The sequence below is a fragment of the Epinephelus lanceolatus genome, chromosome 1 (assembly GCF_041903045.1).
Source record: "Epinephelus lanceolatus isolate andai-2023 chromosome 1, ASM4190304v1, whole genome shotgun sequence".
Lineage (NCBI taxonomy): Eukaryota > Metazoa > Chordata > Actinopteri > Perciformes > Serranidae > Epinephelus > Epinephelus lanceolatus.
The window spans coordinates 30,598,965-30,617,881 of record NC_135734.1 but is presented as its reverse complement, the minus strand read 5'-3'; the positions used below and the strand labels follow the sequence as shown (position 1 = coordinate 30,617,881).

Here is an 18,917-nt window from a genome sequence, read left to right as displayed (position 1 = left end):
GCAGCAACATCCATAGGCATACAACCACAAGGTGCTAGCCTAATTCTAGTTTTCCTTGTATTTTGGGTTGCTGTTGGCTTTGTACTTTATATATTTTTTGTCATTTTTTTGAATTATATATTATATTGACAAATCGATAAGTCAAGTGTACAGCTGAGTTTGTGCTGAAAAAAAAAATCAGGATGCAAATGGGCTAAGGTCAGTATAAAAGAGGCTAAACAAAGACATAAATAAAAAATAAAAATTAATTAATATGAGCCTGTACTCCACAAGGTTTATGGAAATGTGGAAATTGCTATTTGTTAATGATCTATGGCCCTGTCTAAATGTATATAGATATTTTTGAAAATATCATATTATTAAAGATATTTTTCACCTCCTTTTTAAACAATAATTCTGTCAGGTCCTGTCCATGGTGCATTATTTCCTTATTTTTGTGACATCTGTGTTGCCAAAGTTTTTTTTTCTTCATTTCTTCATACTTTTTCCACTTAATTTTTTTGTATTGTTTGTTACTTTCTTGTTCCCTACATTTGCCTCAACTGGACATTGCCTTATCTTGCCTCTATGTGCGATACAGATTGCTGCCTTTGCAATGGACACATTATCTGTCCGTATAAAACCCAATGAAGAGACTTAAAAAAAAAAAAAATCCTGTCCACATGACCTTCAATCTTACAAAATATCTCTTTTCACCCTAGAACGGCAAAAAGGCTCCAAGCACTTGTTGGCATTAGCTGCCTCAGCATCTTCCCTCTTCACAGTGGTAGTAAAGTGTTCAGGCTGGCGTTACCTTTCTCAAAACACCTACTGGAGATCTCATCACTGCTGATTCCTGTTTGATAAAAGTACAAAGGAGCTCACTCCAAGATACAAGTGATGCTCATGTTAAAGCTCCTTTCACACCATACCAATCCCACTCTGTCCCACTGACCAGCCCTGATCCAAAACTGTTCTTTCTTCCGACTTTAAACCACGGACGCTGAGGTGTAGCAAAATTATCGGGCACAGTAGACTCTGTTTGTCTGTGAAGTGGTGCAGCAATACTGAATTTAAGTTTAAAGTAGTCATTAGTCCCAGCAATGCTGCTAACAAAATGTTAGGAAAAACTTAGTCCACCATTGCTTTTGTTGTTTCTAGCTTATGCTCATTACACAATGCGACAATGGGCATGTGTGAACTGGGGAGATTACTCATCATTTATTCATCATTTTCCAAACACTTATATAACAGTAGCTGGAGTTTTGAAAAATCTGCACCCTTGAAGACGTTTGAAAAAATAAATCTCCATTTTGGTGACCTGAAACTGTGTGCAGACGAGAGGCCAAAACATGGAGGAAAATATCAGTTTTCAAAAATATCTGTAGACAGGGCTTATGATTTCCCCTCATCAGGATTCCTCTCTCGACATCTTCTCTGTATTATTAAAATGTTCCAGTTCACAAACGGTCAGCTTCACTCGGCCATACTTAACACTCGTTGTGTCTGATCAGTGATGTGAAAACATATTTTGACGTTTCCTCACTTACATATTCTCAACAGACGATCACCTCCTCGCTGCTGCTTCGCCTGTTTGCTCCAACCAGAGGAATATTAAAAGTGCAGGTGGTGGTGGGGATGGAGAGGTGCAGATGTACACCTTCACGGCTGAAACGCCGTCAGATGTTGATCAGCCGTGTCAGCAGCCTGGAGTTTCGGCATTTGTTGTAATTTCATGAGTGAGAAGCAATCAGTTATCACAAATGGTTCAACAAATTGTGCATCGCGTGGTGTTTCTGTCACATCGCTCCGCTGCTTTATGGCTTTGGCCTGGAGCTGTGGCATTTTGATTGTGATATGATATGTTCACATATTCAGGGTAGTCAAAGTAGCATTGCTTTTATAGAAAGCCACCTGCCTTCTCCATCATGTATCACAGTGTGTGACAGAATGCATTCAATAAAAATTGAAAGTGGAGCAGAGAGGAAGAGGAAGGTGTGTCTGTTCTCAGAGTTTGACAGCATGTCAATTTCAGCCGCAGCGTGCCATTACCTGACACGTTTGGCCGTCTTTGGGGCAGAGAGGTACACCTTGTAAACGCTGAATGTGAAATTAGAATCCAATCGTCAACCTCTGTCGTCAACATTTTATTCCCCCCTCCTCCCACCCTGTGCTGGTTTGATGTATGTCGCGCTGCCTGCAGGGCCGCCGTGTGCTCATAAACATGCCTCTTTTTGCATGCTCCTGCAGTTCAAGAGAAGTGCTGCAAGGTGTGGCTATAAATCTTTGATCATTCTGCCGAAAAGCCGACCTTGACTGTCGTCTGTGAGTCACACGTTGCCTCAGTCGCTCTGTCACTCTCTCCCAAACTCGACCTCTTAGCCTCTTAGGCGTGTGTGTGTGTGTGTGTGTTAGAGAAAGAGACAGTGATGCCTGGCTTGGAGCAAGTCCCCTGACCTCCTTCTAACATGATATCCCAGTGGTGACTAACGTCGACACAATTAATCGAATCAACAATGATTCTGATAACTAATTAATTTGGTCATTCATCAGGCAAACATGTCAAACATTTGCTAGTTTTGGTTTCTCAAATGAGAGGATTTGCTCTTTTTTGTCTTTTTCATATCATTATAAGTTGAATATATTTGGTCTCTGACTGTTGGTCTTTCTTTTCTGTCATCATCTGTGTCTCTTTTCTGACTCTTCTGTGAGAGACGAGGGCACAAGTCAGACTTTTTTGAAGTCGATACGCTTAAAATAATGTGACAATTAGTCCCTTTGTTAGCGTGCAGGTTGCAGTGACAGAAGCCATAATAGCTACTTGGCAGAATGACTAAGCTGTTACTTACAGTGTTCAGTTCATTTGCCAAGCTTCTTGTAGATCTGTGACAGGCCAGTGTTCTTTGACATGTCTGGCACTTGACTTTTTGGGGGGGTATTTTTGCAAATTTTGAAACTATTCCAGACACTTTTTTGATATCTTGCTTGCGTTTCGTGCGGTCAAACTGTCTCAGTTTCAGTAGTGTTGGACTGCTGGTGACTGACATTAGATGAGAGTTACGAAACTATCACTAATTTTAAATGTCCCTTTCTGGGAATAATTACAATTTATGTTGATACACAATGAATAATGCTGGATTTGGATTTAGTGTTTCCTAATTTATGGGCTATTTGATATTTTCAGGGTGATTAATTAAGGGTATCAATTCTATTCTATTCTGTTTATCTATTCTATTTATCTATTCTATTCTTTATTTTATTTTATTTTATTTTAGTTTAGGTTAGATACGTTTAGTTTAGCTAAGTTTAGTTTAGTTTAAGTTTATTTTATTTCATTTTATTTTAATTTAGTTTTTTTAGTTTAGTTTAGATTAGTTTAGTTTAGTTAAGTTTATTTTTTATTTTATTTTAGTTAATTTTTTTTAGTTTAGATACGTTTAGTTTATCTAAGTTTATTTTATTTTTAGTTTATTTAATTTTTTTAATTTATTTAATTTATTTAATTTTAGTTTAGTTTAGATTAGTTTAGTTTAGTTTGTTTAAGTTTATTTTATTTCATTTTATTTAAGTTAAGTTTAGATTAGTTTATTTTATTTTATTTTAGTTTAGTTGAGTTTAGTTTAGTTTAGATAGAAAGCCCAGGAACACAAATCACAGTTTGCCTCTGAGGAAGGAAAAACTCTCCAAAAACCCCTTTAATGGGGAAAAGAAATGGAAGAGACCTCAGGAAGAGCAACTGAGGAGGGATCCCTCTTGCAGGACGGACGGACAGACGTGCATAGATGTCACGTGTACAGAACAGATCAACATAATAAATGTGCAGTAATCCATTTGACATAATGCTACATAAAGAGAGGTTAAGACAAAGAGAGATGCAGGGCAAGCAGTAATGATAATAGCTACAATAAGCCAAGGCAAGCCTGAGCCAGCCTTAACTATAAGCTTTATCAGGAAGGAAAGTCTAAAGTCTACTCTTAAATGTGGAGACGGTGTCTGCCTCCCGGGCCAAAACAGAAAGATGGTTCCACAGAAGAGGAGCCTGATAGCTGAAAGCTATATCTATATATTCTGCGTCTATATTCTTCTATATCTGCTTCTTCCAAGTCTTCATTGAAGCTATATGATGTTTTCACTGAGTGAACCCAGGAAATCCAAAACTGCATGTTTCTCACAGCTGTACCATTCCATCAAAAGGAAATAAGTATCATTTCATATCTCTACATTTTTGCTTGGTGTAGGTCTAGTACTGAAATGTTGTAGTTAAATTATTTTTTTTTTAGCAAGTCAGACAGTGTGCGGGAGTTTGTCTGCAGTCTTTGTCCTACTCATCCCTCTCCTACACACCCAGATGAAATAGTTCTCCTGTTCTATACATGTCTCTCTCAAACTCAATCTTTGGAAACTTGACACCCTAATAAGTGTCTCACAGTTTGCCTCAGTCGTTGTCACATTGCCACCAGTTGAAAGTAAATATTTTAATGAGCATCTTTGCCATTCATTTCATTTCTTTAACTTATCCTGTGACTGCATGCAGCTACTACTTGTTCTACTTATTCTCTTAGTTACTATATATGTCTCCATGTCTGCTTGGCTGCTCTGACAAAATGCTCTCAGACCACCCTGCTGGCTTGTTTTGAGACTGAAATTTTTCAGTATTGATCAGACATTTTTTTGTTTTACCACCCACAGGCTCTGACCAAAGAGAGACCTCTGAGTAAACTCTGGGCAAACTCAGAGAAACAAAGATATTTCTGAACTCCGCATTGTGTTGATGTAGCATCGAACTGAACAAACCCAACAGAACAGACATTATTACTGGGACTCTCGCCATAAAAAATGGATTATTTAATGGGTTGAGTGTGAGTTTCTGTCTTAGTAATGGATTTAGCCTAATGACGGCCCTCTTGTCCAAAAGAGGGATTATTCTGAGGAGAAGAACAATGGGGTCCGCTTGGCTGTGGCCGTGGATGAAGGAAGTGTCTCGGATCGAACGAGAATGATCCTGAAAATCCCACTAGAGAGGGAGAGGAAACAAACTCCAGAGCTCCTTGGCCTTCATGGCAGTAGAGGAAAGCGGAGATCAACTGTCATGAGTGCTTGTGTTCCTGTGTGTTAGCATGTGTTTTTACAACTCTCCTTTGGCTCTTTTGCAGCGGTCCAGTCTCTCAACAGCCTGAATGACCAGATTGCTCAATTCATGGTGACCAGACCTTGTAACCTGCCTTGTGAGGAGGAGGCCTTCGTGCCAGGAGAGAGGGACACCTTGAAGAAGTCCATGACTCTGATGAGACACCTGCTCGTGGACGCTCAGGTACAGCCTCTGTCCTCTGAAGGTCAAAGGTCACTCATTGCATGCTTGTCCTGATTAAAGACTTATTTCACTGCTGGAGAGATGACCTTTAAAAAAACTAGGCTGTTCATGCAGAAAGACGCACATACTTTTTAAATCGGTGCTACAGAACCAGGGAAAACAGAGGATACGTTTGCTTAAGAGGTAGAAAACCTACCCGCACCAGACCAATAAACACTCCTGCTGGTGGGTGACGTAAATATGAACATGTCTGTTTGGAACATTGATGAGAGACAATCTCTTATTGCAGTTAAACAGTAAGCTAAAACATGTTTTTGAAAACATTTGAGGTGAGAAACCGGCAACGTAGTAACAGAATCATGGTTTATATTTGATCAGCGTTGCTTAGTTTTACCGTTTGACCTCAGTTTGTTTGGCCTCCATTTTCACCGTGCAGGAAACAGATTGGCACACACTTAACATTCATGAACTTGCAATTCGCGCTAAACACAGAACTAAAATATGTTTCTATTAACATTGTAGGCGAAAAATAGGCAATACACTAACATATTCTTGATATATATTTGATCAGCACAGACTAGTTTTATTGTTTGATAGGATTTTGGTCCGAATTTGAGAGAGAGACAGAGGGGAGCAGGTCAGTCTCTTGATGTCTTCTGCATTCTTCATCTTCCATACTGTAGCTTGAGCAACAGCTTGAGAGCCAGTAACACTTTTGCAAGGGGACGAGGAGGGATATCTAGGCACTGATTAGATGGAGGGAAGTTTACCACATTTCATTTACACATACTACCCACATTGTTGTGATACAAAGCTGGTTGAAAATTAGCAAAGTATCCCTCTAAGGTTTAGATTATAGCACAAGATTTTTTGTACAGTGTCATCTGGTGAGGCTCAATAGGAAGTGACTGGTTTAGGGTTGTTGTCAGTTACTTTTAGGTTACTATGTCGACAATATAGCGCAACAAACAAATGAGAAAATGAATGAAGCAAGTTGTTTGTATTGAGTCATGCATATCATGTCAAATTATACCAATTAAACAACAAATATTAGTAGTTAAATTAAACAAGAAATTGCTAAATCAGCCAAGTAAACATATAAATGTTTTAGCAGTTCTTGCACAGAAGGGTTTAAAACACAATTAAAGCTGTCATGTGGGGAAATAATATTTACTGAAAACAGACAGGATGTCTGCAGGTCCTTTAAAAGTCTTAAAATGTCCTAAAAAAGCAATTAAAAAGTCTTGAATTTAAATTTGTGAGGTCTTAATTGTCTCAAACATTTCATTTATTTAACATTTCAAATTTAATTTATCCATCTTTTGATTTATTTTTTTTTTTAAAAATGAGTCAAGCTCTTCTGTGTGAAAATCAACATTTCTGATATTACAAATCTGCAAACCTACCTCTGAAACCTAATACAGACTGTTTATATATACACCTTTATATGTACCTGCAGGGCTTGAATAAGAAAGAGAACATTTGTCCCAAACCTGGTCTTATATTTGGATTTAAACAAAAGAAAAGATCTTGAAAAGGTCATAAAAAGCATTAAATGTAAGTGTCTGCTTGAGCACTTACCTTAAAGATATACAGTACAGGCCAAAAGTTTGGACACACCTTCTCATTCAATGCGTTTTCTTTATTTTCATGACTATTTACATTGTAGATTCTCACTGAAGGCATCAAAACTATGAATGAACACATGTGGAGTTATGTACTTAACAAAAAAAGGTGAAATAACTGAAAACATGTTTTATATTCTAGTTTCTTCAAAATAGCCACCCTTTGCTCTGATTACTGCTTTGCACACTCTTGGCATTCTCTCGATGAGCTTCAAGAGGTAGTCACCTGAAATGGTTTCCACTTCACAGGTATGCCTTATCAGGGTTAATTAGTGGAATTTCTTGCTTTATCAATGGGGTTGGGACCATCAGTTGTGTTGTGCAGAAGTCAGGTTAATACACAGCCGACAGCCCTATTGGACAACTGTTAAAATTCATATTATGGCAAGAACCAATCAGCTAACTAAAGAAAAACAAGTGGCCATCATTACTTTAAGAAATGAAGGTCAGTCAGTCCGGAAAATTGCAAAAACTTTAAATGTGTCCCCAAGTGGAGTCGCAAAAACCATCAAGCGCTACAACCAAACTGGCACACATGAGGACCGACCCAGGAAAGGAAGACCAAGAGTCACCTCTGCTTCTGAGGATAAGTTCATCCGAGTCACCAGCCTCAGAAATGGCAAGTTAACAGCAGCTCAGATCAGAGACCAGATGAATGCCACACAGAGTTCTAGCAGCAGACCCATCTCTAGAACAACTGTTAAGAGGAGACTGCGCCAATCAGGCCTTCATGGTCAAATAGCTGCTAGGAAACCACTGCTAAGGAGAGGCAACAAGCAGAAGAGATTTGTTTGGGCCAAGAAACACAAGGAATGGACATTAGACCAATGGAAATCTGTGCTTTGGTCTGATGAGTCCAAATTTGAGATCTTTGGTTCCAACCGCCGTGTCTTTGTGAGACGCAGAAAAGGTGAACGGATGGATTCCACATGCCTGGTTCCCACTGTGAAGCATGGAGGAGGAGTTGTGATGGTGTGGGGGTGTTTTGCTGGTGACACTGTTGGGGATTTATTCAAAATTGAAGGCACACTGAACCAGCATGGCTACCACAGCATCCTGCAGCGACATGCCATCCCATCCGGTTTGCGTTTAGTTGGACGATCATTTATTTTTCAACAGGACAATGACCCCAAACACACCTCCAGGCTGTGTAAGGGCTATTTGACCAAGAAGGAGAGTGATGGAGTGCTGCAGCAGATGACCTGGCCTCCACAGTCACCGGACCTGAACCCAGTCCAGATGGTTTGGGGTGAGCTGGACCGCAGAGTGAAGGCAAAGGGGCCAACAAGTGCTAAACACCTCTGGGAACTCCTTCAAGACTGTTGGAAAACCATTTCAGGTGACTACCTCTTGAAGCTCATGGAGAGAATGCCAAGAGTGTGCAAAGCAGTAATCAGAGCAAAGGGTGGCTATTTTGAAGAAACTAGAATATAAAACATGTTTTCAGTTATTTCACCTTTTTTTGTTAAGTACATAACTCCACATGTGTTCATTCATAGTTTTGATGCCTTCAGTGAGAATCTACAATGTAAATAGTCATGAAAATAAAGAAAACGCATTGAATGAGAAGGTGTGTCCAAACTTTTGGCCTGTACTGTACTATACTATGTATATCGACTAGTACAAACGAAATCCCTCTTGTTCATCACTTTTGACCCTGGAGAAGTTTGTGGCGCTGTTTTTATCTTCTCTTTGCTTGTATTTTGCTGTGTCTCTGATGTTCCTCAGCACAGCGTGCAGACAAGGTCGAGACTTTTCAAAAACATAACAACCAGGTGCCAGACTGCAAGCAGCACGCATCTAAGAGAAAACTTTGAAAATCACGGACAAGGTGCCAAAACCCCCCACAAATATAGCAAATGAGAGTAAATCTGGGTTAGGCTCTCACTTTTGCTGCTGTTACTGTTAACAAACAGTAGTTGACAATTCCTGCACAGTAAACCTTTAACAAGAGATACTGTTAAATCAGACAAATAAATGAATACATGTGTTAGTATTTTTTCTCTAAGATCTCACTGCTGGCATTATGTAGAAGGCTTTGAAACACAGTATAATATTTACAGAAAAGAGATTCCAACACTTAACTCATGAATAAAACATGGTAAATCCAAAGAGTTCAAAAAATATAAAAACTTCACTGTTGTTGTCTGGTAAGAACTTTCGTTGGGGTTGTGTGGGGCATCAGTGATTCTAAAATCCTGGCTACAGCTCTGAAAGGATCAACAACAGCTTAGACTGCAGCTTTTCATGTTTGACTCCGGTTGGTCCTGATCAGGTGATCACTATAGTTTAAAATGACTGATTATTCCTCTCAGTCTGTCATACCTGCAGACTCCTGTATATACATTCATGTCTTATATTTTATTTCTATACTTTCCAATGAAGTGAGTAAAACTGAGATGTCCTGACACGTCTTTTTCCCACGGCTTGTCAGTGTGACTTCTGCTCAAGGTTGAATCCACAGCGTGTTCATCCCTGAACTGAAATGAAACATTTGCCCAAAGCACAACCGGTCCAACACTGAAAACTTTGGCAGCCTTTTTCTCCCGTTAAGAAAAGGAAATGCTTCTTTCTGTCCAATAATTTTGGCTTTATGTCTCAAGAGTTACTTCCAGAGATTCATGCACTCTTTTTAGTCTTAAGGGTAAAACAAAAAATGTGTTTTAGCGTGTTTCGCTTAAAGAAAGAAACAACCCCAAAGTAATAAGATCTCTTCCTTTCTCGTCTCTGCCTCAGATGAGATGATAATTCATCCTCATAGTTTTGCTTTCATTTGTCCTTTTATTTATATTCCTTCTACATTTTGATGAATGTCAGATGATTTGTGACACAGTGATGCATTTAGGTCATCCATTAGTGCCATCACGGACGTGCATGATGGATATGGAGTCCGCTCGCCATTCTCCTGGAGATATTTTCTCAGACACCGTGTCATTGATTAAAGGGAAGGTAATTCAGCGAAAGGCCATTGCTTTCACCTTAGCTCAGTTGTATGCAAGCTGGAGTGAAAGATTGTTAGCCTGCAGTCAGTTTTTTTCTGTTCGTCAGGAACATAGCATTGGGAGGTGATGGATGAGTGGGAACCTCAGCCGCGGATGGAGTGCCGATTATCTCCCCAAGAAGTTGTACTAGGAAAAAAAAGTTTGCCGGTGGTTCAATGTTAAGTGAAGCGCTCAGACACGTCAACATGACAGATTTCTCTGCCTGTTGGCCTTGTTTGTGTCAGACGGTACACCCACAACCTTTACATGTTCTCAAGTTTTTTTTTTCTTCTTTGAAAAAAGTGCCAAATGGAGGCCTCTGTCAGCTGGGGGCTTGTTGCTCTGGACTGTCAAAGGACGAAACGGATCAGCAGGGGATGCTGACATGTGACTGACAGTTGCTACGGTGATACGTTTGTTTACTCTGAGGCTACAGCTAAGCCCAAAAGAGAGACTGGAAGTTTCTGTCAGGGGTGGGTTCTGATGGTTGTTCCATGTGGGATTGAATGAATGAGTGTTTCCCAAAATGATGACCTCGTCAGTTGGGCTTAAAAATGCCTTTTTAACTCTTTTAGATCACATCTGTGGTCATACTGTGCACCTAGGGCTGCCCCCGACTAACAATTTTCCTAGTCGACCAATAGTCGTCATTTAGGGCCGTTAGTCGACTAGTTGACCTGCATGTTTATGATATTAATTTATATATTAAATTATATATTTTGGCTGTAACATTGTCAGTAACAGCGTAAGTAACATTGTTAACACTGTGCTACATTACAGAGAAATACAAAACCGTACTAACGAACCTTCATTAATATAGGCCTATATTTTATCAAGTGCATGTCACACACTGAGCGAGCCGCCTGTTAATGACGCTGTCGGCAAAGCAGTAATGATTGTGCTAAGTGGCTAATGGGCATGTAGCTACTTACATGTTTCAGACGATACACCATGTTTGTAGTCGACCAATGAAGATGAGTTTACATATCACCTTGGGTTCGTCCTTCACCTTCTCAAAATGATGCCACACTTTGGATTTCCTGCCCAACATGTTATTAACTAGCCTGTGGAATAACTGCAGATACAGCACTGTAAATTAACATGACTCCTGTCTTGACTGCTGAGCGTGGCCACTTCCTGTGTCTGTCCTCGCACATTAAATTCCCACATGGTCCAGTCATGGGTTTTGATTTATTTTGACAAGATGCAGCTGTTCTTTTGTTTTTTTCTGCGACTAATTGAACAATGAAATCTTGCCAACTTAAGACCTTTCTGGTCAACTAACGTTTGGTTGACTATTCGGAGGCAGCCGTAGAATTTTTTTACTTTTAGGAAAGTGTTGTTTGTGACAGCTCCAGGTTATGCTCAAGGCATTTTACAGTTGACTGCTTTAGCAGCTACATGAAGGATACAAAGGGCTTCATCTCTCTCTCCCTGACGGGTACCGCTATCCCTTTGGTGTACACCGTTGAGGCCTCACTGACTCAAATTCCTCCCAGTGTTATATACTGCCCATGAATTATATATCCTGCCTGCCTATCGTATGTCACTTGGAAATATGTTACAATACGGAAGCTAGATACTCTCGAAATGTCGTTTCATCTGGACTTAGACAGGGAGGTCTGGGTATAAATATGTGTTGCAGAGATAGCTGGTTAGGTTAAGGGTAAGGTAGGTTTGAGGTTAGGAGTCACAGTTTGGGTCAGGTTTAGGTTAAACTGAGGGGAAAGGATTGGGAAAACAGGCCTTGGCATTGACATTAGCAAAATGTTTGGATTTGCTAAGCTAAGATGCTAACAATTTTTTTATCTCACCTCACTCTAAGCAATGTAAAAAACATTTCTTTGGGCGGTTTCTCATTTTTAGATCATAACAAAACATCAAACTGAAATGGAGGAGACTGCTGTTTGCTTCCGTTTTTTCCTACTGCTAGGTAATGTTGTTTTTTTTAACCATGACTTTGATTTTCCTGACCTCCAACATGTGGTTATTATTGTAACCACGATGACGTATGTCCCTGACCGAAGCCCTGACTGCATGTATGAGGATGTTTTTGTGTTTCAAAACAGGCCAGTAGGTTGCAATGATGAATTACCAGAGAAGAATGATTTAAAACTGTTGTTTCTGGCAGACTTTAAACTGCGGATGCTTAGTTGGACCAAATAACACTGGGCGTAGTACAAGTTTCTGTTCGCCTGTGAAGTGGTACAGTTAAGTTAAGACTTAAAGTATTCATTAGACCTAGCAAAATGTGAACAATGTGGCTGTCTGCTGTTGTTGTTATTGTTTGTTGCAGGCGTGTTACTCAAAGCATCAATGGGCATGCATGAATTGAGAAGATGATGTCATTGTTTCTGAGCATGTCCACACGGATACATGTATTGTAATACCTTTTCTAATACTTTCAAATCTTGCCTCTGACAAATATCCCCAATATTTTAATTACAAAATAACTTTGACTAAATCTAATAAACACTAAACTACAACTTAACATTGTGAAACAATAAAAATTAATCTGGAACTGAACTGAACTGAAAACAAAAAGTAAGAACTGGGCTGCACGGTAGCACTGTCGCCTCACAGCAAGAGGGTTCTGGGTTCATATCCGCTGGCTGGTTGAGGCCCCTCTGTGTGGCGTTTGCATGTTCTCCTCATGTCAGTGTGGGTTTTCTCCAGGTTCTCTGGCTTCCTCCCACAGTCCAAAAACATGCGGGTTAATTGGTGACTTTAAATTGTCTGTAGGTGTGAATGTATGTGTGAATGGTTGTCTGTCTGTGTCAGTCCTGTGATAGGTTGGCAAACTGTAACTCCCACTCGCCAAATGTCAGCTGGGATAGGTTTCAGCTCCCCCATGATGCTCAAGAGGAAGTGGTTATGGATAATGAATGAATGAATTAATAAAACAAAGACTAATAGAAAATACAATACTATAACAACTCTGATACAAAGTAACTAGAGTTTTGAAAAATCTGCACCTGAGATGGCAGTTTCAGAAAATTCAGCTTTAGCGCCCTAAAAGTCTGTTTGCTTGTTTACTTGTTTAATCCAAACCATGATCTTTCCCTAAGCCTACCCAAGTTGTTTTGGTGCTTAAACTTAAAGGGAAATTTCGGTTTATTTCAACCTGTCTCCTATTGTCCTAAATTTGTTTCAAGTGACTAGTGACATAGAAATAATAGTTAGCATGTTAGCCGTTAGCCTAGATACAGGTGGGGCGCATTAGTAGCGTCAGACCTGTTAAAACGTAAGTGAACAGGCATCTCTTCAAGTGCAAAGTTAGTCCACTAAACAAGCTTTTTCTCCACAAAGACGGCCTCATATCGTTAGGATAAATGTCTGAGAACATATAGAAAACGACATGTAAACGTGTTGTCTTACCTTACCGGTGTGCTGCCATGTTTGTTTATCCCTCTTGCTCTGCTTTCCAAAGCGCGGCCGAAATATCGCGAGAACAAGCAGCGATCTCATAGCGTGCCTGAACAAGCAGCAACAACTGGAAGGATACACTGATGAAGAGCTTCGTGAAATTGAAGAACGGAGGAGGAGGAGGAGAGAGAGAGAGAGAGAGAGAGAGAGAGAGAGAGAGAGAGGCGCAACAGGTAGAGGAGGAATGGCTGCTGCAAGGCTGAGTAACTCTGGAGATTGGTGGTGTACCTGTGAATGCTGTGCCCCAGTGCCCACAGAAGAGGAATGCCTCTGTTGCAAGGAATGGGACCGGTTGCAGCCTTATTTTCAAGATCTGGATGTGACCGAGGACGAGACACCTCCACCTGGAGTAGTATCCAGCTGGGCTTTATCTAGAGCTGGCGAGATATATTTCGGCCGCGCTTTGGAAAGCAGAGCGACAAACATGGCAGCACACCGGTAAGGTAAGACAACACGTTTACATGTCGTTTCCTATGTGTTCTCTGACATTTATCCTAACGATATGAGGCGGTATTTGTGGAGAAAAAGCTTGTTTAGTGGACTAACTTTGCACTTGAAGGGATGCCCGTTCACTTACGTTTTAACAGGTCTGACGCTACTAATGCGCCCCGGCTGTATCTAGGCTAACGGCTAACTATTAACTAAGGGCTAACTATGCTAACTATTATTTTTCGTCACTAGTCACTGAAATAAAACGAAAATTTCTCTTTAACATAGCGTTGAATTAACTTTTCAACAGTGATTTGTAACAGTTTTCGAAGGCAGAGACAAATTATCTCTGATAGGGGCATCAGATAAGAAAATGTTTTGTTCTAGAGGGCATGGACGTTGTTTGACTTGTTTTTTCCTGCTCACACAAAGGCTGATTAGAAGCCTTTGAGTTTTAGTTATTTATAACTCTAGTATGTTAAAAGCTAAACCTAATTAGACACAGTGTGGTTTGAAATCATTCATATTTAATAACTGTGTTTGATTCTGGACTGAGATTCAATTCTACAGTACAGCATTAGTCTCTGTACTTATTTCACCTTATCTGAGCAGCAGGATTGAGCTTTCAGGCTCCCTATCATCACTCAGGCTACAACAGACAGACAGAATAATTGTGGCCAGATTATGCATCAGATTTCTTTGTTCTCCGAGTCTCAGAGGTCAAAGTCAAGTGTGATCTCATCCCACATAGAGGAGCTCGGCTCATCTACAGAGTTTTGCATTCATGGAGAGTAGTGTTTCTGCTTTCAGATAGAATATGAAATTAGTCCAGCCCTCCTTCTCTTCTAGTCTTTTTTAACGTCTGGTCTCCCGTTTCAAAGTGCCTGCTATTCTCTGTGCCGCTCAGGCTCTGATGTCCGGAGTGTTCAGAGCTGCCAGTGAGACTTTTCTGCTGGTCTGAGAGAACTCTCCGAAGCTTAGTGTCAGTCAAGAAACCTTAATGTTTTGTGTATTATTTGCATCTTTTGAAAACATTTTCTGACACCAAATGGTTTAGTTTGTGGAAGTCAGGGTGAAAACGTCATCTGATGAATTCAGCATTAAAATTTCAAGTCCACGACCACTAAAAGGCAGAAAATTAATTTAGAGGGGATTTGAATAGTTTCTCTTTGAATGCTGTCCCAGAATTGATTGCCTCATTTGTCATTTGCACAGATGAATTATTTATGTCCCCGTTGCTGTGGCGGGGTGACTAATCAAATGCATTTCAGAGGGTGTGGAAGCTGTGAATTGATGTAGTGGAACGTTGCACTGCATTAGCTACTTTGGTCGAGGAGTCAGCAGGGCTACAATAGCGGCCTGATGATGGCGTGACAGAGGAGATGTTGCTCACCATAATTCTCTAAAAATGCAAAGAAATAAGAGTCTTTTTGCTCTGATCTGATCTGATCCAACCTCCCAGGGTGAGAAGGGGACTCTGACTTTAAATAAATACTCAGCTGTGCAGGTCAGAAACCACAAACAGAACAGCACCTCAGAAACTCAGTCTTTTGCAAATAGAAGTACTTTACCTGATTGCCTTAGTAAAAAAACAATTGATTGATCCACCACGAGCCGGATGTTACCTTACCACAAAGGATGTATCCTACTGATTGGTGATCCTCCTTACCCTTCCTCTCATGCCACCATAAAGTTGACATTTTTTTACTTTTAGTGAAATGTCTCAACAGCTACTGAAAAATAAGATATTTTGCAAATATCCACTGCACCCAAAGGATAAATAACTTATAACTTTAGTGATCCCCTGATTTTTAGTTCCATCAGCAATCATCTATGTTAGATGGTTGAAACATTTTGGTACAGAAATTGTTGTTCTCCATATTTGGTGATTCCTTATGGATGTGTTATAAGAACTGGGTACTGGACTACAAAATTGTGCCCGTTTGCTTGAATGGAAATTGCTTGCCTGGTGCATAAGCAAATAAAAGTTTTGTATGACCCACTTTTCTAGGCTCTGGGAAAGTTTTACAAATATAACCTTGATGGTTTAAAAATCCAATATATAAACAGCAGTATTTGACCTTGTTTGCAGCCCCTCCCGTCAGTTTTATACACATCTCTTCGATGATGGTGGTCAGTGTTGGGGGTAACGCGTTACAGTGTTATATCACGTTTCAGCAGTAACAACGTAATATAATGTGTTACCCACAGGATTTCGGGTAATATTATTACATCAACAATATGACGTAACGTGTTACCACCCAAAATAAACTGTTTCATGTTTTCAATTTCATATATCCACACTAATCCACACCGTTCCACTTCCGTTAATGCACCACCAGAAAAAAATCATCCAAAGGTTATTGCGTCTTGCCGTGTCGTTACAGACGACATTATAGAAGGGTGCCAGTGATCAGCACATCTGGGTCATGCCGTACTTATCATATTCAGATCACCACATGATTCCCGAGCGCGGCACCGCTGCTGCTCACCACTCCCTCAGGGGACGGGTCAAATGCAGAGAACAAATTTCACACACTCAGGTGTGTGACAATCAGTGGGACTTTAACTTAACTTTAACAGTGTGTTTCCATTAATATACCTGCACATCTCAACGTATCCCACTTTAAGGCTGCTAGAAAGTAGCAGGAATAAGGAGCAGGCCTCTGATTTGTTTTTCCCTTGTCCCGGTGATCGGCACATCTGGGTGATGTTAGCAGCCTATATGTTTAATATGTTTTCATCCACATCTCCTACAACTGCAGAGCAATGCTGTCTCGTTACAAAACTCTCTCTGGTGCTGCTATAGCTGACCGGCATACCGGGAACCAGCAGGTTGGTCTTCCAGCTCCAGTGTATTAATTTGCACTTACCATAGTGACTTCATTGCACGCCATTCTGTTTGTTGTGTTAACCTCAATATTTGTTTATTGTGTTTCATATCATAGGCCCACACATATTTATCCAAAGCTCATATCTTATCAGACTTTGACCCTCTGTCTGACCCTCCCTGTGTCATTTACTTCAAACGGTCTGGGCTATTTAATGGTTCTATATCATCACGCTATTATAAATATAAGCAGGGGCTTTCAATACAAAGTGGTAACCACTGTATGTGAATGCATGAATGAGTCACACCTGCGCAGCACTGGATTTGAAATGAACTGTAATAAACTTACTCTACACAGAGAATAATGTTGTAAAGTAACTTATCACTTTCAAATAAAGGTAACTAGTAATGTGTAATATATTACACTTTGAGAATGACTTGCCCACAGAACACTGATGGTGGTCTGTGAGTAAAATGCTTTTTGCTACACGGGATGTTTTTTTGTTGCTGCACTGTGAGTTGCCACTGGATGCCAAACTAACACAATGAACATGATAAACATTACATCTGCTACACATCTGCATTTTAATGTTGTTACTTTGAGCATGTTGGAGTGCTGATGTCACTGTTGTGGCACTTGGTTTTGTTGTGGTCTCAGACAAAGAGAACTCATTTTATTTCTAAACCACAGCTGTAGGGTTTCACTGAATTGCCTGTGCAAAAAGGAGCGTGAATGAAGGATGGTTAAGTTGATTTCAGCTCCTTAGCATTTTCATTTGTTTGCTCATATAAAACAAGGGGAACATACACATAAGATTCACATCTGTAATGCCCTTTGATTATTTTATCAAGGCATTTCTCGTGGAACACTAACACACAGTACGGCAATAAACGAGGTAATGAAGAGGAGTCTTCATTTGTTTTCTGTGGGTGTTTTTATGTTGATCTTTCAGATCAATCTGAGGAGTCCCTGTATTTTGCATGTTTCACATTTTGTCATGTGTCATGCAGTGTGGGACCGTCACAAGACTGGTCTTGTGACGGTCTTGATACATTTTGGTCATGGTCATAACCAGGGCTGGGTAGCATTACGTTATAGCTTTAGGTATCGACTAAAACAACCCAGTGCCAAGTATTTTTGAATCTTTTCCAGCCAAATGATACCTGCATTTGATCCTTTTTGCACCAGGGATCTTATTCAGCATTGTCCCGACTCCCCGCCACATCAGCAAACTTTCTGCTGGCCACTCTCCCCGTTAGCACAAGCTAGCACAGCAGCAGCAGCTAACATCCAACACCCAGCCGTTCAGCTGTCCAGACAAACTCACACCAACACCATGTAATAAACGTTAGGTAACATTTAGTCTGAGTTGGTGGAAGTTCGCTGCATAGATCAGCCTCTCATTGGGCGGAACGAGCCACCCGCTGAAGTCCCGCCCTACCACCTCCGGTTGCAGTTTTCAACACGTCCTTTACTAACTTTTGCGGTGTTTGATCTTGCAGGGATGTAGCCATTTTTCTGCCATGGTTTGCGTCCTGTAGGCGATATTTTTGTGGGCTTGTTACACCAAAACCTGTTTCCCCCCAGCAATGTTTTTGCAAGCGCGCTGTTGCTGTGGCACCGCCCAGAACGATTGTGATTGGTTGAAAGAAATACAAGCAGCTGGGGCGTTTTTTTTCTCCAATCTTAAAGTGAGAGTCGGCCCAGCCAGACCTTTCTTTTCTTGAGAAAGGTCTGGTGAGCGAGACTAGGTAACATTAGCTGTGTGATGCTAACAGTTAGCCATGTCATTGTGTGTGTGTGCATGGCTAGACAGATTCTCACAACTGTCCCTGGGTGCAGAACTCACACTCCTGCAGTAGCAGCAGCTACAACCCATACAGTCTGTGGTGTGATGAAGTCGAGTGCGATGTCTTGACAGATTTGGCAGTTGCTGAGATGCCACCATATGAAAAATATGGCTATAAAACACTCCATTTAGCTCCATTTAAGGGTACTGATATTGTAACGATGACCGGCCCTGGTCATGACTTGGTCTCAGTTTAGGTGGTTTCGACAACATTGGCTGATGTCAGCATTTAGTTCAAAGCACTGCTGTGTCTAACTACAGCCTCACTAGCATGACTGAAGATGTGCTGTTACCATTGTTTACTGGGAACTTCCATTTCCACTGTTTAAGTCAAGCAGAAACCTGCCTTGTTTATTTACATTAATATTTATAATTTATACAGCACACTTCATACTCTGCATTGCAGTGTGCATTTAAACTGACAGTTTATCTTCGTCTTCTCCTTTGCAGCCTCTCAGTCTCAAAGAGGCATAATCTTTACATAGA

General features: G+C 40.5%; 1 protein-coding gene across 4 annotated transcripts in view; it reads left to right on the top strand.

The window, feature by feature from the left end:
* kaznb (kazrin, periplakin interacting protein b) overlaps nt 1-18,917 on the top strand; it is a 167,046-nt gene that overhangs the window by 23,518 nt on the left and 124,611 nt on the right. For all 4 annotated transcript variants that reach the window (XR_013491800.1, XM_033627010.2, XM_033627015.2 and 1 more), the window contains exon 3: nt 5,133-5,290. Coding sequence is in view for 3 of the 4 variants with exons in the window: in XM_033627010.2 (XP_033482901.1) it covers nt 5,133-5,290 (158 nt within the window). In the remaining variant the exon portion in view is untranslated. The remainder of the gene's footprint in view (nt 1-5,132; nt 5,291-18,917) is intronic.